The sequence below is a fragment of the Pseudophryne corroboree genome, chromosome 12 (assembly GCF_028390025.1).
Source record: "Pseudophryne corroboree isolate aPseCor3 chromosome 12, aPseCor3.hap2, whole genome shotgun sequence".
Lineage (NCBI taxonomy): Eukaryota > Metazoa > Chordata > Amphibia > Anura > Myobatrachidae > Pseudophryne > Pseudophryne corroboree.
Window position 1 is genome coordinate 171195202 of NC_086455.1, and position 17109 is coordinate 171212310.

Sequence of the window (17109 nt, forward strand, 5' to 3'; positions counted from 1 at the left end):
GCCAGCCTGTCTGTCCTCTCAAAAAGTTGGCAAACGTGGCATTAATTCTGAGTGGGTGAAAAAATATCATATACATCACATGCAGATCAAGTTAGACTGGCAAATGGCAAACAGCTAAACCGTGTCATCAAATATTGGCCCTCATTCCGAGTTGATCGCTAGCTGCTTTCATTCGCAGTGCAACGAATAGGTAAAAAAGCGGCAATTCTGCACATGTGTATAGGGCGCAGTGCGCACGCGCGACGTACTTTCACAAAAGCCGATGCAGTTTCACACAAGGTCTAGCGACGCTTTTCAGGCGCACTGCTGGCCGCAGAGTGATTGACAGGAAGTGGGTGTTTCTGAGTGGTAACTGACCGTTTTCGGGGAGTGTGTGTAAAAATGCAGGCGTGTCACATACAAACGCAGGAGTGGCTGGCCGAACGCAGGGCGGGTTTGTGACGTCAAAACAGGAACTAAACAGACTGAGGTGATCGCTAGCTAGGAGTAGGTCTCGAGCTACTCTGAAACTGCACAATCTTTTTTTTTTTTTGTAGCAATGCTGCGAACCTTTTGGTCGCACTTCTGCTAAGCTAAGATACACTCCCAGAGGGCGGCGGCTTAGCTTTTGCACGGCTGCTAAAAGCAGCTAGCAAACGAAAAACTCTGAATGAGGGTCATTGTGTCCTGTTACATAGTACACATAGCATCATTCTATGACAATACTTTAAGATCAGCGGAGAACACTACACATGATATACAGTACGTCAAGTGGGGACACACTAAACCTCCGTGCACCAATAATCTTCCCCATATTGACATAATTCCAAATGATGTACTGGAAACAAGGAGTTTGCCCTATCGCCCAACAATGCAGATTGCTTATTACGCTTGTGAATGTAATACATAATATTGATAGAAAACAATAATTACGTATTTATGTAACGCAGCGATTCTTTGCCTTGTATTCCCATTACAGGAACATATTCGCAGAGCACTGCTGGAGATCCTTCAGAGTGAGATTGTGTGGAATTCATACCCAAAGCCAGAAATCCAGTATTACTTCAGTGATATCTCAGGGGTAATAAGAGTCTTTGATAATTAAGATTTTCTACTGCATTCTGAATAAGACAATGTTTTCTACAAGGGCAACTATTACCGCTAAAGAGCCGAGGGAAAAATGTATAAAAGCAAAGCCGTGTGGCCGAGGAAGGTGATTGTGACTGACAAACGATGCCTCCCAGTCATGCTGATTTAGGCAGGACACTACTGATTGAAGGGGACCGTACCAGTTCTGGGCCTTGTAGTCCGAGCTCCCGGCGTATGGGGATGTATGCCCAAACTCGACACGGCATGGTGATTTAAGGGTGTTCATAGGAGGGAGGAGGAGGAAGGCTGGGGAGGCCTAGCACTACAATGACCCAGGACGATGTAGCACACCTCCATTTGATGATACAACACATCCCCCTGCTCCTGCCCCTGCTTACCATCACACTGTGTGGTAAATTGCTATTGGTAATCCTCTCCTGCTTTTTTCATAAGGAATTCCCCACATCCAGTGAGTTCTCTTACTGGTTCTGTTTAACAAAGGAAATGTCTTGGAGATTAATCCATATACTGTAATGAGTATAAGTAATATCTTATTCAGGAACATGAATGGTGGATGTGAGGGAGGAGTTGACCGGAACTTTTGGAGTAATACATAAATGGTGACCGGACCGCCTCCACGTGTGCCTTGACAAAGACCCAGAATAGGGTTGAAACGTGTCGGTAGCAGGTGGAGGAGGTCACTACGTTACTTTAAACACAAAACTGCTGTGGCCTTGAGTGAAACAGCGCCGGACAGTGGCGACACAGGAGCACCCAAAGCAAGGGTGGAAGCCAGGTGGGTAGTGTACCCGTGTCGGGAGCAGTAAGTTGCCAGAGCCACCACACCGCATACTGCGGTGAGTGTGGCTGGTTACAGCTGAGTCCCGGATAGTAAAGACCTAGAATACCAGCGGTGCAGTAGAATGGGATTCCCCGGGAAAGTCATCTTTTTCCGTTAAAGAAACCTAGCATAATAGGATTCCTAGAGGTCCGGTGAGCTCCTTCTATGCAATATCTGCTAAAATCCGATGTATGTGACACAAGGTCGACTATGCAAGTCTCAGCGTATTAAAATTATTTTTTAAGTGTTTTTTTCAAGAACCGATTTTTAATGGAGTAAACTTTTGTTGAAAAGAATACAAACTTTTATGATTCTATGCTTGAAGTGGATATTTTACATAGTTAGTGAGGTTGAAAAGAGGTAAAATGCCCATCGGGTTCAACCTATATTCTGTGTTAATCTAATCATATTATAATGCACCTGCTGGAGTAATGGTTTAGTACCAATTGACAGCTATGAATCTTACCACTTCCAGATATATAATGTCACTATGATAAATGCTATAGCCCTGGATACTTTTTCCAGTTAGAAATTTGTCCAATCTGTTTTTAAATGCATTTACAGAGTCCGCCATTATTACCTTCTCCGGCAGGGAGTTCCAAATCTTTATTGCCCTTACCGTGAAGAACCCTTTCCTACGTTGTGTACAGAATTTTCTCTCCTCTAGCCTCAGCGAGTGCCCACGTGTCCTATACAGAGTTCTTTTAATAAACAAATCCACTGTTAGCTCCTTGTAGTGCCCCTTTACATATTATGTCTCCTCTTAGTCTCCTCTTTTCTAGTGTATACATATTTAACCTAGTAAGCATTTCCTCGTACTCCAGTGTCTCTAACCCTTTAATCAATTTAGTAGCTCACCTTTGAGCTCTTTCTAGTTCCCCGATATCTTTTTATAATATGGTGCCCAGAATTGAACACAATATTCCAGGTGCGGACGTATCAATGATTTGTACAGCGGCAGAATTACATCCTCGTTCCTTGTCTCAATGCCCTGTTTAGAGGTGACAGTTTGTTTCGTTTGGATGTGCTAGAGTGTTTCTTTTTTTATAAGAAATAAGACATCAGTAACTCCAATCTCTTCCATACAGACTTTATTTCATTTTAACAAAGGTTTTTTAAGCATAGATAACAGTGCTGTGAAAATCTCATATATATTGAAATTGATCCATATACTGTCTTTCAAATTTAGGAAGCAACCAAAGTTTGCGAGGCAGCTGAAGGCCTTGGGAATACATTATCATCTGCACTCAAGTCCTTCTATTGGGAGGAGCTTGTCCGTTTTGTGACCAGGTAACACTATATATAGTTTAGCTAGCATTTATATCATTGTTCATACTGACATCAGCTACTTCACATTTTGTAATGTTGCTTATTGTGAACCCACGTTGCAGAATACAGTTTCTTTGTAATGCAGAATGACAGAGTGTTGCTGAGCCGCAGCAATAGGATGTCAGAATTATTTTTCTTGAACTGATGATTAGAAGAATAAGAAGTTAGGCTCTTACATCATTGCGTATAAGGATGTGACGGAAAATGTGAACTATAAGGGCTACAAATAGACAATTATCCTTAACACAGCAGCATCAGACATTGGGCCTAATTCAGACCTGGTCGCACGCAGGCGTTTTTTTGCACCAGGTAATCGCCGCCTACAGGGAGGGGGTAAACGCTTTGCAGAGGTGTGATCGGCTGTGCAGTGAGCCCAGGACTTACTCAGCCGCTGCGACGAACCGGAAAGGTGGTGACGTCAGGAATCCTCCTCCCGAACGGCTGGGCATGCCTGCGTTTTTCCGGACACTACCTGGAAACGGTGAATTGCCGCCCACGAACGCCTTCTGCCTATCAATCTTATTGTGATCGCCGGTGCCATCGCTTTCTTCATTAGTTCTGTCGCTGCCCAGCGATCCCTGTCGCTGGCGGCCGACGCACCTGCACATTGCGGTTCATATGCATGCGGTGTTCAGACCTGATTGCACGACTGCAAAAAAAGGCAGCGTGCAATTGGGTCTCAATGACCCCCATTGTACATTTCCAAATCAGTGCAATTATATCCGTTCCACCAACTTAATTATATTACTAAAGCTAGCAAAGCGACTGTCTGCCTATTGGCTCACCCAACTGCTTTTTTATAGTAATGTGATGTAAAGCAGGACCGTAGGGAGGGGTGTGCGAGCCGTGCCGTTGCCCAGAGAGCATGTAACTGCAGGGCAGTGCTACTTGGAGCTTCCACAGGACACTCTGGACATGCACCATGCAGTGTGTAGCGTCACTAGGATCGTCCGTTCCGGTTAGCGCTATGCATTATCCTGTTGACGGCTCCTCCCCCTCGTGTGATGTCTCATGTTCGGGGGTGGGGCCGGCACAGGGTGCCTGTGAGCCCTGCTCCCGTCATGTTGTGAGGGAAGTTACTATTACTACTTATTATTATTATTATTATTATTATTATTATTATTATTATTACATTTTATTTATAAGGTGCCACAAGTGTTTTGCAGCGCCGTACAAAGGACAGTACAGGGAGACAGAACTTACATTACAGTAAATAAATAACAAGAATAGAGTACAGGTAACAGAGCAGCACAATTCTCATACACAATACAGCTAAGATGTAAGTAGCGAGGGAGTGATCATCGTACTACTTGGGGCTGGCGGCCATAGATAGAGAGGAGCCTTTACCAGCAGGAGAGAAAGCGGTAAAGATGGTCGCTGAGTAGGGGAGAGCTGAGAGTGAAATGTGTCGAGAAGAGGGCTTGGACAACAAGAGGAAAGAGGGCCCTGCTCTGAAGAGCTAACAATCTAGTAGGAAGGGGCGACAGACAGATGACATGAGGTGCAAGCAAGCAGGAGGAAGCCTGATGGCAGTATGAAAGCAAAGCAGAGTTGGTCAAGGCATGAGGCAGGGGGATGGAGGAGCAGCCTCAGGGCAGGGGGATGGAGGAGCGGCCTCAGGGCAGGGGGATGGGGGAGCAGCCTCAGGACTAGGTTATGCATCTGAAGGGTACACTTTGATGAATAGGTGGGTTTTTAGTGCCTGTTTGAAGCTTTGCAAGGTCGGGGAGAGTCTAATGGAGCGGGGGAGCGCGTTCCACTGAAGGGGTGCAGCACGGGCAAAATCCTGAACTCGAGCATGGGAAGCAGTGACCAGGGCGGTGGAGAGGCAACGGTCATTAGTCGACCGTAGGGGGCGGGAGGGAGTATGAAGGGAGAGGAGGTTGGAGATGTAGGGAGCAGTGGAATTAGAGATGGCCTTGTATGTGAGGGTGAGGAGGGTGAAGAGGATTCTGTAGGGGAATGAGAGACAGTGCAGATTTTGTTGAAGGGGAGCCCCATTTCCATTACACTGGGATAGGGGAGTATTACATAAAAGATTCCAAGGTTTTTTTTTTAAATGTAAAAAAAAAAAATGCATGCATTAAAACTTAAAAGTGATGTATAAAAAGAATAAAGAAGTCAATATTTAATTAATGACCCCCCTCCACCCACAAACGCACCGCTCTTCTTTGGACTGAACACAATTGATACCGGTAATTTCTGCCAATACACCACTTTGAAAAAACATATAATATTGCTGCAAAGCTGTCATCACTTTTTGGCAGTGACACTAATCTGTTAGATAATCCATAATGTGTCACAGATTTATCAAGCCTTGGAGAGTGATAAAGTGCACAGTGATAAAGTATCAACCAATCAGCTACCGTCTTTTCTCAAACACAGCCTGTAACATGACAGTTGGGAGCTGATTGGTTGGTACTTTATCACTTCAATTTATCACTCTCCAAGGCTTGATGAATCTGGGTCTTAGGTGTTAACAAACTAATGTCACATTTTTATGAATCATAATAAATAATTCATTATAAGCTATTGTACTTTTAGAAGCCATTTTAGGCTATGAAAGGAACTATTGTGTGACAGGATTTTATAATGAATGTCTCTGCTATATGAGGCTGTTTTTATGGAACACCTTACAGTATATAGTAGGTTTTGGGTTTTCTGTGTAACGTGACAGCTGAGACCTAATGGAACAATGAAGTGAAAGCCCCGCACTCATATGTGGTCAGTCTGCAGATACAGTAATGTAGGTGTTAGTGCTGAATAGAAATGTAACTAAAGTGGAATCTTTCATTACACATCCCCTTTTTTCTCACTTTTCATTCGTTAAATATAATTCTGAGTTTCCACCGTCTGTTTACAGTTCTTATTTCAGGATATATTTCTTTCAATATATTTATTTCGACTGACAAAATAGAAGAGTTGCACTGAACTGAACATTTTACATAGTTAACTATGGCCCTCATTCCGAGTTGATCGGTCGCAAGGCGAATTTAGCAGAGTTACACACGCTTAGTCTACGCCTACTGGGAGTGTATCTTAGCATCTTAAAAGTGCGAACGAAGTTTACGCAATATTGCGAACAAAAAAAACTTAGCAGTTTTAGAGTAGCTCCAGACTTACTCTGCCTGTGCGATCAGTTCAGTGCTTGTCGTTCCTGGTTTGACGTCACAAACACTCCCAGCGTTCGCCCAGACACTCCCCCGTTTCTCCGGCCACTCCTGCGTTTTTTCCGGAAACGGTAGCGTTTTCAGCCACACGCCCATAAAACGCTGTGTTTCCGCCCAGTAACACCCATTTCCTGTCAATCACACTACGTTCGCCGGTGCGAACAAAAAGCCGTGAGTAAAAATACTTTCTTCATAGCAGAATTACTTAGCGCAGTCGCAGTGCGAACATTGCGCATGCGCTCTAAGCTGATTTTCACTGCGATGCGAAAAAAAAGAACGAGCGAACGACTCGGAATGAGGGCCTATATACATATTAACACTGACTGGGAGCCATCTGTATTTTCACACCACTAGAATACATCTAATTTCCCTTTCACATTTAAACTTGCAGACTTGGTTCGCAAAAATTCTGCCTGCCAGTGATGTCAAAGCAGCTCAAATGACTGCAGTCCCCGCCTGCACGCAACCTGCATCATGTCATAAATCCATGTGGCAAAGTCCTCAGCTGTCCCCATCCGCAGGGGTGGCGAGCTGAAATGTGTGAAAAGTGACCTGACCAAACGGCACTTTTTGCGATCACACCCATTAGTTTAGTCGGGTATAGCGGCTGTACACGGCTAAACACAATACTATATGGACGCGATAAGTGCGACAACCAGCATCAATCGAATATCGCCCCTGCGATCTCCCGTCACTTTAGATGGAGATCTGGCAGCAATAACAATTGAATTCCCCATAGTGTCATATATTTTAAAATCTAAAACATGTTGCCCCCGCTTTGTTGCCAATTTTTAAATGAATGTCATCTGTGTACTGCGCTGATAATGATGCTTTTATCTAGGTATGAAGCATTTTTGAAAGAAAAAGTTGATTCGATGGTTTCAGAAAATGGAATTGACATGGGGCTGAGGATTGTAAAGAATTGCTCCATTCTAAGGTAATTCCCATTTATAGATAATTGCATTACAATAATATGACATTGATGCTGTTGCTGAACCACATTAGCCTAAGAGCCGGAGATTAGGACCTTGTAGGGCCCTTAGGCTAGATGCTGGATTGGGCCCCTTCTCCTCCTCCTTTTGCAAAACAAAATACTACATTAAAATGGAGTAAGGTTATTTAATGTAGCTAGAAATTTATGTGCAGTGCGGTGGACGAGGCAGTGTGGTGAATTGTACATTTGCTATATGAAATACACTTGCCAGTACTAGTCGGCATAATATGAATTGGGAACGCTACTGTGTGGCATAATATAGTGTTCATTCTAGCACCCTGCACCTTTCAAAACATCTGCAGTTCCTCTTTCCTGCCTGGGGTGTCGCTCTCTGCTCTGGTGCTTCTCAGCGCACACACAGGTCTGTATCACAGCACTGAGTAACAGACCAGAGTGTGGCAGAAGCACCAGAGCAGAGAGCCACACCCCAGGCAGGGAAGAGGAACCGCACTTATTTTGAAGGGTGCAGGGTGCTAGAATGAACACTAACAATATGGTCATAGGCGATGCTTGACGTGTGAAAGGGTATGTCATAGCGACACTTCACTTTGGCACTTCGTGCCCCCAATCTCCCCTATATCATTGTCCCAGCGCCGGTCAGCAAGCCTGTCTGTTTAATTTTGGAGCCGGTCACGAGCTGGTACCGGCGGCCAATCATGATATGGAGGTAGATTGGGTAGGACATGATATAGGGGAGATTGGGGGCATGATGTTGACAGGGAGATTGATGACATGAAAATAGTGCAATGCAGTGAATGTGCGTGCATGTGGAATATAGAGTGTAAGTTCCACTGGAGCAGGGACTGATGTGTATGGCCAAATACTTTCTGTAAAGGGCTCTATAAAATAAACTGGCAATAATAGATAAATACATATTTGATGGCTGTTTTCCTAGGGCAGTATATCTAAAGTCTTGTGCGTTACAGGGTGTAATATGTGGCACAGTGTAGCCAGTAACTATAGTTATGCAGCCGGAGGATGAAACTGCCACATTAAGAGTCTATACTTATGTTCTGCCGGCCAGTAATGCGACAATTTCCTGAAATTATTATTATTTTTTTTTTAAAGGTTGAAGGTGTTATGACCTAGGGATAGTAACAATGTTATTTTAAATGTTGGTCGTCTAGTTACACCCCTTTTACACCGCACAAATAACCCGGTGTCGACACGGGTCGGCGTGCGGTGTGAAAGGGGCATAGCCGAAATCGCGGGTTACCTGACCCGGCAATACAACCCGAGAGTAAAGCAGTGTTATACCTGGGTTGAATACCGGGTCAGTGGCTGCGTAAACGGGCTCCCGGGTTGATGCGTCCTGGGACCCATTTGCTACAGCAGGGAGAGGCGGAGCAGAGATGATCTCATCTCCCAGCGCCACTTCCACCTCCGCCGCCAGCTCTGCTCCCCGCTGCTATGGCAACCCGCCCGGCATATTGCCGGGTCGGGGAAGCCTGCAGCAGCTGCCAATGCTGGATCCCACCCGGGAAGGACACGTTTCCAATTCCCGGGTGGGATCCGGCATTGGCGGTGTGAAAGGGGTATTACTGATATATTTTGTGGATAAAAGTGCTATGTCCAATTCTTAAGTTCTAATCATTCAGATTTAACTCCAAATATCTCAGTTTCTTTTAAACCTAACATTACACCTTCACCCACTCGCCTCTGTTCAGTCCTAGGGTTCTGTTCCAGCCCCCCGACCATTTGTGAGATACAGAACTGTTGTTGCACGGAGTTCTGTTTTGGGTGGAGACTGTCTTACTATGCGGATATCTGTGTCGGCATAATAAGGCATCATGGTCAATGTGACCTATCCTCTCTGCTGAGGTCATCTTGCATGGCAAGAACCATCCAAGCGCCTACACATCTCTGCACCCATTACCACTGTGCATATCTCACAGGCTCTCCCATAAAGTGCACATTTAAAGAGCTGCTATAAATCTATCCAGCCACAGCATACTGTATATATTATCATGTTCTCCCCCTGGAACCTCTGTGACTTACAGTGCGTCACTTTAAAATTAAAATTAGTAGTTTTGGGAAGTACAAAGAGCAGACTATAGCGATGAGTAATAATTAGCTGGTTTCAATGTGCTTACCACTTCCCCAACCAGGCTACTGTTATTAGCAGTGCTAACAACACACTATTTTATAAACAGTACAGCGCTAATGCGGAAGTGTACTGTAAATACAGGTCTGTTTCCAACACATACAGTGGGGCAAAAAAGTATTTGGATAGCCACTGATTGTGCAAGTTGACCCACTTATAAAGATGAGAGAGATCTGTCATTTCCATCATAGACTTCACCTGTGAGAGACCGAATCTGGAAATCACATTGTATGATTGTTACACTATTTATTTGTTTATTCTTGTGGAAAATAAATATTTGGACAATCAGAAAGTTGAACTCGATACTTTGTAATATGACCTTGGTTGGCAATTTCAGAGGTCAAACGTTTCCTGTAGTTCTTGGCCAGGTTTGCACACACTGTAGCAGGTATTTTGGACCACTCTTCCATGCAGATCTTCTCTAGATCTGTCATGTTTTGGGGCTGTCGCCGGGCAACACGGACTTTCAACTCCCTCCACAGATTTTCTATTGGTTTGAGGTCTGGAGACTGGCTAGGCCACTCCAGGACCTTGAAATGCTTCTTACGGAGCCAATTCTTAGTTGCCCGGGCAGTGTTTGGGGTCATTGTCATGCTGGAAGACCCAGCCACGTTCCATCTTCAATGCTCTTACTGAGGGAAGGAGGTTTTTGCCCAAAATCTCACGATACATGGCACCATTCATCCTCTCCTTAATACGGATCAGTCTTCCTGTCCCCTTTGCAGAAAAGCAGCCCCAAAGCATGATGTTTCCACCCCCATGCTTCGCAGTGGGTATGGTGTTCCTGGGATGCCATTCATCATTCTTCTCCTTCCAAACACGGCGAGCGGAGTTTATACCAAAAAGTTTGATTTTGCTCTCATCTGACCACATTACATTCTCCCAATCCTCCTCTGGATCATCCAGATGGTCACTGACAAACTTTAGACGGGCCTGGACATGTGCTGGCTTAAGCAGGGGGACCTTTCGGGCGCTGCAGGATTTCAATCCATGACGACATAGTGTGTTACTAATGGTAACCTTTGTGACTGTGGTCCCAGCTCTCTTGAGGTCATTGACCAGGTCCCCCTGTGTAGTTCTGGGCTGATTCCTCACCGTTCTCAAGATCATTGATACCCCACGAGGTGAGATCTTGCATGGAGCCCCAGGTCGAGGGAGATTGTCAGTGATCTTGTATTTCTTCCATTTTTTAATAATTGCGCCAACAGTTGATCTCTTCTCACCAAGCTGCTTGCCTATTGTCGAGTAGCTCATCCCAGCCTTGTGCAGCTCTACAATTACAGACCTCTCTCATCTTTTTAAGTGGGTCAACTTGCACAATCGGTGGCTGTCCAAATACTTTTTCTCCCCACTGTAGCAATAACCGCCAAGCTTGCAATCAGCGACTAGTGTCTAGTGCACTCAAAGACGAAAGGTGCTCAGACTGGAGAAAGGGCTGCCCCCAGAATCAGTCACAAAGCTTACTAGAGGGATGGGAAGGTACAGTCACTGGGGCAGATGTATTAACCTGCAGAAGGCATAAGGAAGGGATAATCCAGTGATAAGTACAAGGTGATAAACGCACTAGCCAACCGGCTCTTAACTGTTAATTTACATATTGGAGCTCATTGGCTGGTGCCTTTATCACCTGGCACTTATCACTGGTTTATCACTTCCTTATGTCTTCTCCAGGTTAATACATCTGCCCCAGTATATCACTGGGGTATAAAGGGGCCACCTGGGGAATGCAGTGATAGGGAACCATACTCAGTGGTGTGGCCACAGAGGCTTGGAGTGTATTGGAGTACTGGAGGCAGGAGAGTGAGGGGGTTATAAGAGAGAGCTGAGGCGCAGGTCAGAGGCAGACCTAAGAGGACCTGATTCAGGTCCTGACGCAAAATAAAAAATACAAAAAATGTGTGGGAGTGCCAAATCCAGGTTCTTCATCTCCTACAGAGATTTCCTGGCCTCCCAGACAAAGCTGCGCCGGCCGGCTTATGTGACCTCCGTGGGTCGCTCATCCAGCCTCAACACTGGATGACACATGCATGCAGCTACTTATATCGTACGCCTCCTGCTGCACTACCATATCCGTGCATCACTGCTGCTTCCAAGTAGGATGCTCAGTCTGTACACACCTGAACCAGACACAGTGGGGGTCATTCTGAGTTGTTCGCTCGCTAGCTGCTTTCAGCAGCCGTGCAAACACTAACCCGCCGCCCTCTGGGAGTGTATTTTAGCTTAGCAGAAGTGCGAACGAAAAGATCGCAGAGCGGCTACAAAAATAATTTTGTGCAGTTTCAGAGTAGCTCCAGACCTACTCCTAGCTTGCAATCACTGTTCAGCTCCGGATTTGACGTCCCAAACACGCCCTGCGTTCTCCCAGCCACGCCTGCATTTTTTTCGAACTCTCCCTGAAAACTGTCAGTTGACACCCAGAAACGCCCACTTCATGTTAATCATTCTGCATCTGGCATTGCGACTGAAAAGCGTCGCTAGACCTTGTGTAAAAGTACATCGCCCATTGTGAAAGTACGTCGCACGTGCACACTGCGCCGCATACGCATGCGCAGAAGTGCCGCTTTTTCACTTAACCGCTGTGAACATTTTTCACTAGCTATCAACTCGGAATGACCCCCAGTATCTTCTAACGAGGCACAGCTGTATGAGGAGGCGTCACTGAAGGTGAGGCACTAAAGCTGGATTCAGGAGTTGGGTATATATTGCAAGGTGAGCAAAGTTTCCATCACCCTTACCGAATAATGCATAATCACATGAATACAATTAATAATACATTATTTACATCTACAATTATCAAATCTTTATTATAAAATGCCTCATGCATAAAATATAGAGTCTCTTTTGAGCGCTTTACTGCTTTCCCTTTCAGTGTAACGTTTGCACTAACACCAATATTAATCATGCAGTAAATTTTAATTTTTAACCACTGAAAAGTCCCTACTTCTAGTTATACTAAGCAGATAAAGTCTGTCCGGCAATATTACACTGGAGGTGACACTGCTAAACTCTTACATTGTGCGACTAAAGATAAAAGAGGCAAATTAGAATCGCAGGCTCCAGAATATTCACAATAAAACGGAATCATCTTTATCAATGTTTCTTAATAACAGTCTATTACATAAGGCGTCCTCTCAATAAGCGACATACAGAACTGGGCAAAAGTTTTAGGCAGGTGTGGAAACAATGCCTCAAAGTGAGAATGCTTTCTAAAATAGAAGTGTTAACAGTTTGCATTTTGTTAATTGATAAAAATAAAGTGAATGAACAGAAGAGAAATCTAAATCAAACCAATATTTGGTGTGACCGTTCTTTGCCTTCAAAACGGCATCCGTTTTATTAGGACACGTGCAGATGAAAAACATTGATCCACTGCATCAGTGCTGCGTATGGTAACTTGGGGTTTCTGCATAGCAGGGCTTATATCTTACAGTATATGGTGGCAGGGCTTATATCTTATATATTATGTATCTCTGTGCAACCTTGACGACTTCTGGGTTTAGGTAATAGGGTGCAAGTTCTGTGTTGTGGTGCAACCTCACCTGTAGATTTAAAATGGCAATAATTAAAATGCAACCTGGTTTTACCTTTAAGTTAAAAGGAATGCCTTGATGTTTGGTGGAAACAGACTATCTGGTCCTCGAAGGGCAGCTGTGTATCAGCTGTTCTCCTATATACACCCCAGTTGCATTTCTTTTCTAAATGAGACCTTTCTAAGGGTATATATGAAATTAGTGGCTGATACGCTCTCTGCAAAGTTCATGTTACCTGAGTTGGTGATGCTAAGGAGAGGGCTAATTTACCATGACTTTTTGATGGAGAGACTGATAGATTTCCAGGACTGGGAATCACACATTCCTATGGTCAAGACAGTGTTGGAGTCCTTGAAGAAATTCAGCCTCGCTGCCAACCATGGAAAATGTTCCTTGGCCATCTGGAAGAAAACTATGTAGGGTATGTAGATGGAGGAGGGAAAGTCAAACCACATGTTGACAAGGTTAAGGCCATGAAGACCTGGACCAATCCAGAGTAGAAGACTCAACTACGAACTTTCTTTGGCTTGTTGGGGTGCTACCGTCTGTTTGTTGAGAACTTTGTGTTACAAAGTCACAGATGGATCATGGATGCAAAATATACCTTGGGATTGGCAGAGTCCCGGAACAGAGGTGAGGAATCTAATGTGACATTGGTATTCACCAGGGACCCCCCCCCCATGGTGGTTTGGACTTAGCTGCACCTAACACACAGGTCTCGGCCCTCTGTCTGGGTTCCCAAGTACAGAGGCTGGATTGCACTGGAGCAGACACTGGAATATACTCAATGGCGTAAAAGACACTGGAACAGCTGGCTGCGGCGAGGCCAGTTGGCAGGAACACGGAATGGAGCAAAGGGAGACAAGTACCCCGAATGGAGCAGGAACTTTGAAAGAAATCACGGAATTCAGGAATCCAGAATGACACAGGGAAACGGGAACAAAGTTTTCAGTGCTCACCAGTAGCACAAGGCTGACGATGGAGTATGGTGTGGGAGCCTATAGTCTGACACTGAATAGTGCTCAGAGACAGCCTCTTATAGGAGGGACATTTAAATCTGGCGCCAGTGTGATGTCACACTTTGGCATGCTTGGCCCTTTAAATCTTGTGCTGAGTAGCACGCATGTCCCTATGGGAGCTGCAGCCGCATGGAGAGAACTGCAGCCGGAGGACACCAGAGGGGAAGCTGTAGACTTCAGCAGCAGGCGGGGAGCCCCCTGGACCTGGTGGAATGGCTTTGTGTACAGCCCAGTGCTATAGACGCCATACTTTAATAAGTGGTTTATCCTTCAAACTGGGGTTAAAGGGGGTACAGAGGCTCATTCTATACCCCAGTCACACACTCTTACCCAGGGAGAAAATGTATGCCGGGATAAGCAATTTCTCCAGGACACTGGGACATTTTATAAAGAGCAGTAGTGCACAATCCATACAGAGGTAGAGATCAGCAGCACTCACCTTCCAAACAGAAAAATTAGAAGTTGGCAGACACTTGTAAGATGTATAATAAAATATGGATGTATTGTAGGTAATACAGAGACATTGGTCCTGTCCAAAGTGTACCAGGTGTGTGGATTATGAATCCACACTCACACATAGGATAATTAAATACAACCCTCACAATGCCAAGCCCACAGATAGTCAGATACTAGACAAAACGTCAGATGATGATGAAAAAGAAGATTAAAGCACAAGTACCGCAAAAAGGAAACAAGGTCACAAAGGGAAAAATAAATAAATACCTGTAATAATCAGTAACTCCCACTGTGAAAACAACCAGACATCAAAGTTGAACCAAACCATAAATTAAAGTATGAGAGCCACAAATGTAAAAACATTCTATATATAAATAGGCAAAGCCAAAATGCTGTACAATGCTGGTAAATGACACCAAATATCAAGAGAATAAAATATCTAACCAAATGCCGTCGGCGCTGCCAGAATAGTGAGACAAGATCACATAAAGGCATGACCAAAGTGATCCACTAAGTCTGATGCCACAAACAGCACTCGCGGCTCTCTCCTCTGTAGATGGGCTCTTGTGAGTCTTAAAGAGGGGGCTGGGTGCAGAGGATCCAGGCAGCAATTTGCTAACTTTATGGTCTGATTGGTCCAGATGACGGAGTCACAGACACAACTGTCATTGTGGCTTTTAGCTGCTGTAGTTGCCCCCACACACCTGCAGCTTAGGCGTGCCCTCTACTGGCTCTTATCTTGGCACAGTTCTTCTCAGTTCTTCTCCTAGGAACAGCCCAGCAATCTGTGCCTGATTATTGTAAGTCCTTCCTCTCTGGGCACTGCATTGTATTACCTTGTGTTTTGAACCGGTCTATGAACTACGGATCTCCTTGCCTGTTGTCAGGACACGCGAACAGCTTCGGCATCCTATACACTCACCAGTGTCACTGCGGGTGCGATGGGGGGGTCTGCAGGGCCCTCTGACAGGAGGGCACCGGCGTCCAGCTATATGTGATTATCATCCGCAGGTATTGATATTCTCTGACATTGCTGTATTCCATGATTTCCAGCTTCACCAACCTAAGTCTCAGTCCGGCCAGCCAGTTACCCTGCAGCCAATCACAGCCCTGCAGGGGGTTTAAAGGAAGTCCAGCTGCAGCATTCTGGGCCTGTGCAACTAGTCACATAGTGTGACAAGTGAACCTGTTTCGCTTCTTCTGTGCAGCACTATCAGGTCCCGCATATCCTCAGCCGGTAGCCAGTCTGGTCCCGCACATCCTCAGCTGGTAACCAGTCTGGTACTGCATATCTTCAGCCTGTAACCAGTCCGGTTCTGCATATCCTCAACCGGTAACCAGTCCAGTCCTGCTGTATTCCTCAGCCGGTACTCAGTACAGTACAGCCGCATTTCTTCAGCCAGTAGACAGTCCGGTCCAGCTATATTCTTTAACCGGTAGCCAGTCTGGTCCAGCATCATCTATGCAGCCGGTAACCAGTCCGGTCCAGCTGTATTCCTCATCCATTAGCCAGTCAGGTCCAGCAGCATTTCTTCAGCCAGTAGACAGTCCGGTCCAGCTATATTCATTAACCTATAGCCAGTCTGGTCCAGCAGCATCTCTTCAGCCAGTCACCAGTCTGGTACATTACCACTGCATGGTTCATAGCCTTGAACTCACATCAAAGGCAATTCTCACTGCTACCCAAATCCCATGCTCTTTTGCGCTCGCCCAGCTGCTGGCATTCCGGCGGTCAGGATCCCGGCGCCGGTATATCATAGTACACCCATCCTAAAATGGCTAAATACCCACCCACAGTGCCTGAGGAAGTGAATCTGAGCCTATTCAAATAGGAAATATGTGGGGTACCCTTAAACCCCTCATCTCCAGGAGAAACAATGTAGGAGTTAATGGAATCTGTCACTGCTGTAGTAGTGCCACACATTTCTTTGAGCAATGTCCGAACAATAAAAAGATTCTGGAAACTTGAAAACCTTAACTTTTTGAAGAGGTTCAAGATCTAAAATCCCTCTGACAACCAACGGTCTTTCCAGAGAGTATGAAATTCCATCTTGTTATGACTTCCTTCTCATCTTTATGTCAAACAGACTCCAATCTCAATCTCCACTCTAATTGACTCAGGTTTAATGGAAAGTCTACAAAGAATTTCTGTTGTATTGTCTTATCCAGAGTTAAAGGTCTTAAAAGAATACATTGAGGATAACATAGCCTAGGGGTTCATTAGGCCATCCACTGATGATGCTGGAGCTCCTGTATTTTTTGTGGACTCAAAGGATCGAGGCCTACGTCCTTGCCTGTTTCCCAAATCAAACCTGTTTCACCTGCCATAAGACCTCAAACAGTCTCTCCACCTCTTGTGATAAATGAATTTATTTTGGAAAGAATTCGACTCTTGAAAAATCCAAGGCAAATTACAATTCTTAATTAAATGGGAAGGGTGAAGTCTAGAAGAACGTTCCAGGGAACCTGTTTGAAAATATCCATGCCCCGAGACATATACAGAAACCTTTTTTTTTAAAAGTTCCCAGATAAACCCGGGGTCAGGCTTACTATTTGTTGAGTTTACAAAGCTGACCATGAATGGCATAACAATGGATT

General features: G+C 45.0%; 1 protein-coding gene across 1 annotated transcript in view; it reads left to right on the forward strand.

The window, feature by feature from the left end:
• The window catches only part of LOC134980584 (uncharacterized), an 81157-nt gene that overhangs the window by 38008 nt on the left and 26040 nt on the right, over nucleotides 1-17109 (forward strand). Inside the window, exons 4-6 of the mRNA XM_063947450.1 lie at nucleotides 959-1060; nucleotides 3099-3199; nucleotides 7250-7345. Of these exons, the coding sequence (XP_063803520.1) occupies nucleotides 959-1060; nucleotides 3099-3199; nucleotides 7250-7345 (299 nt within the window). The remainder of the gene's footprint in view (nucleotides 1-958; nucleotides 1061-3098; nucleotides 3200-7249; nucleotides 7346-17109) is intronic.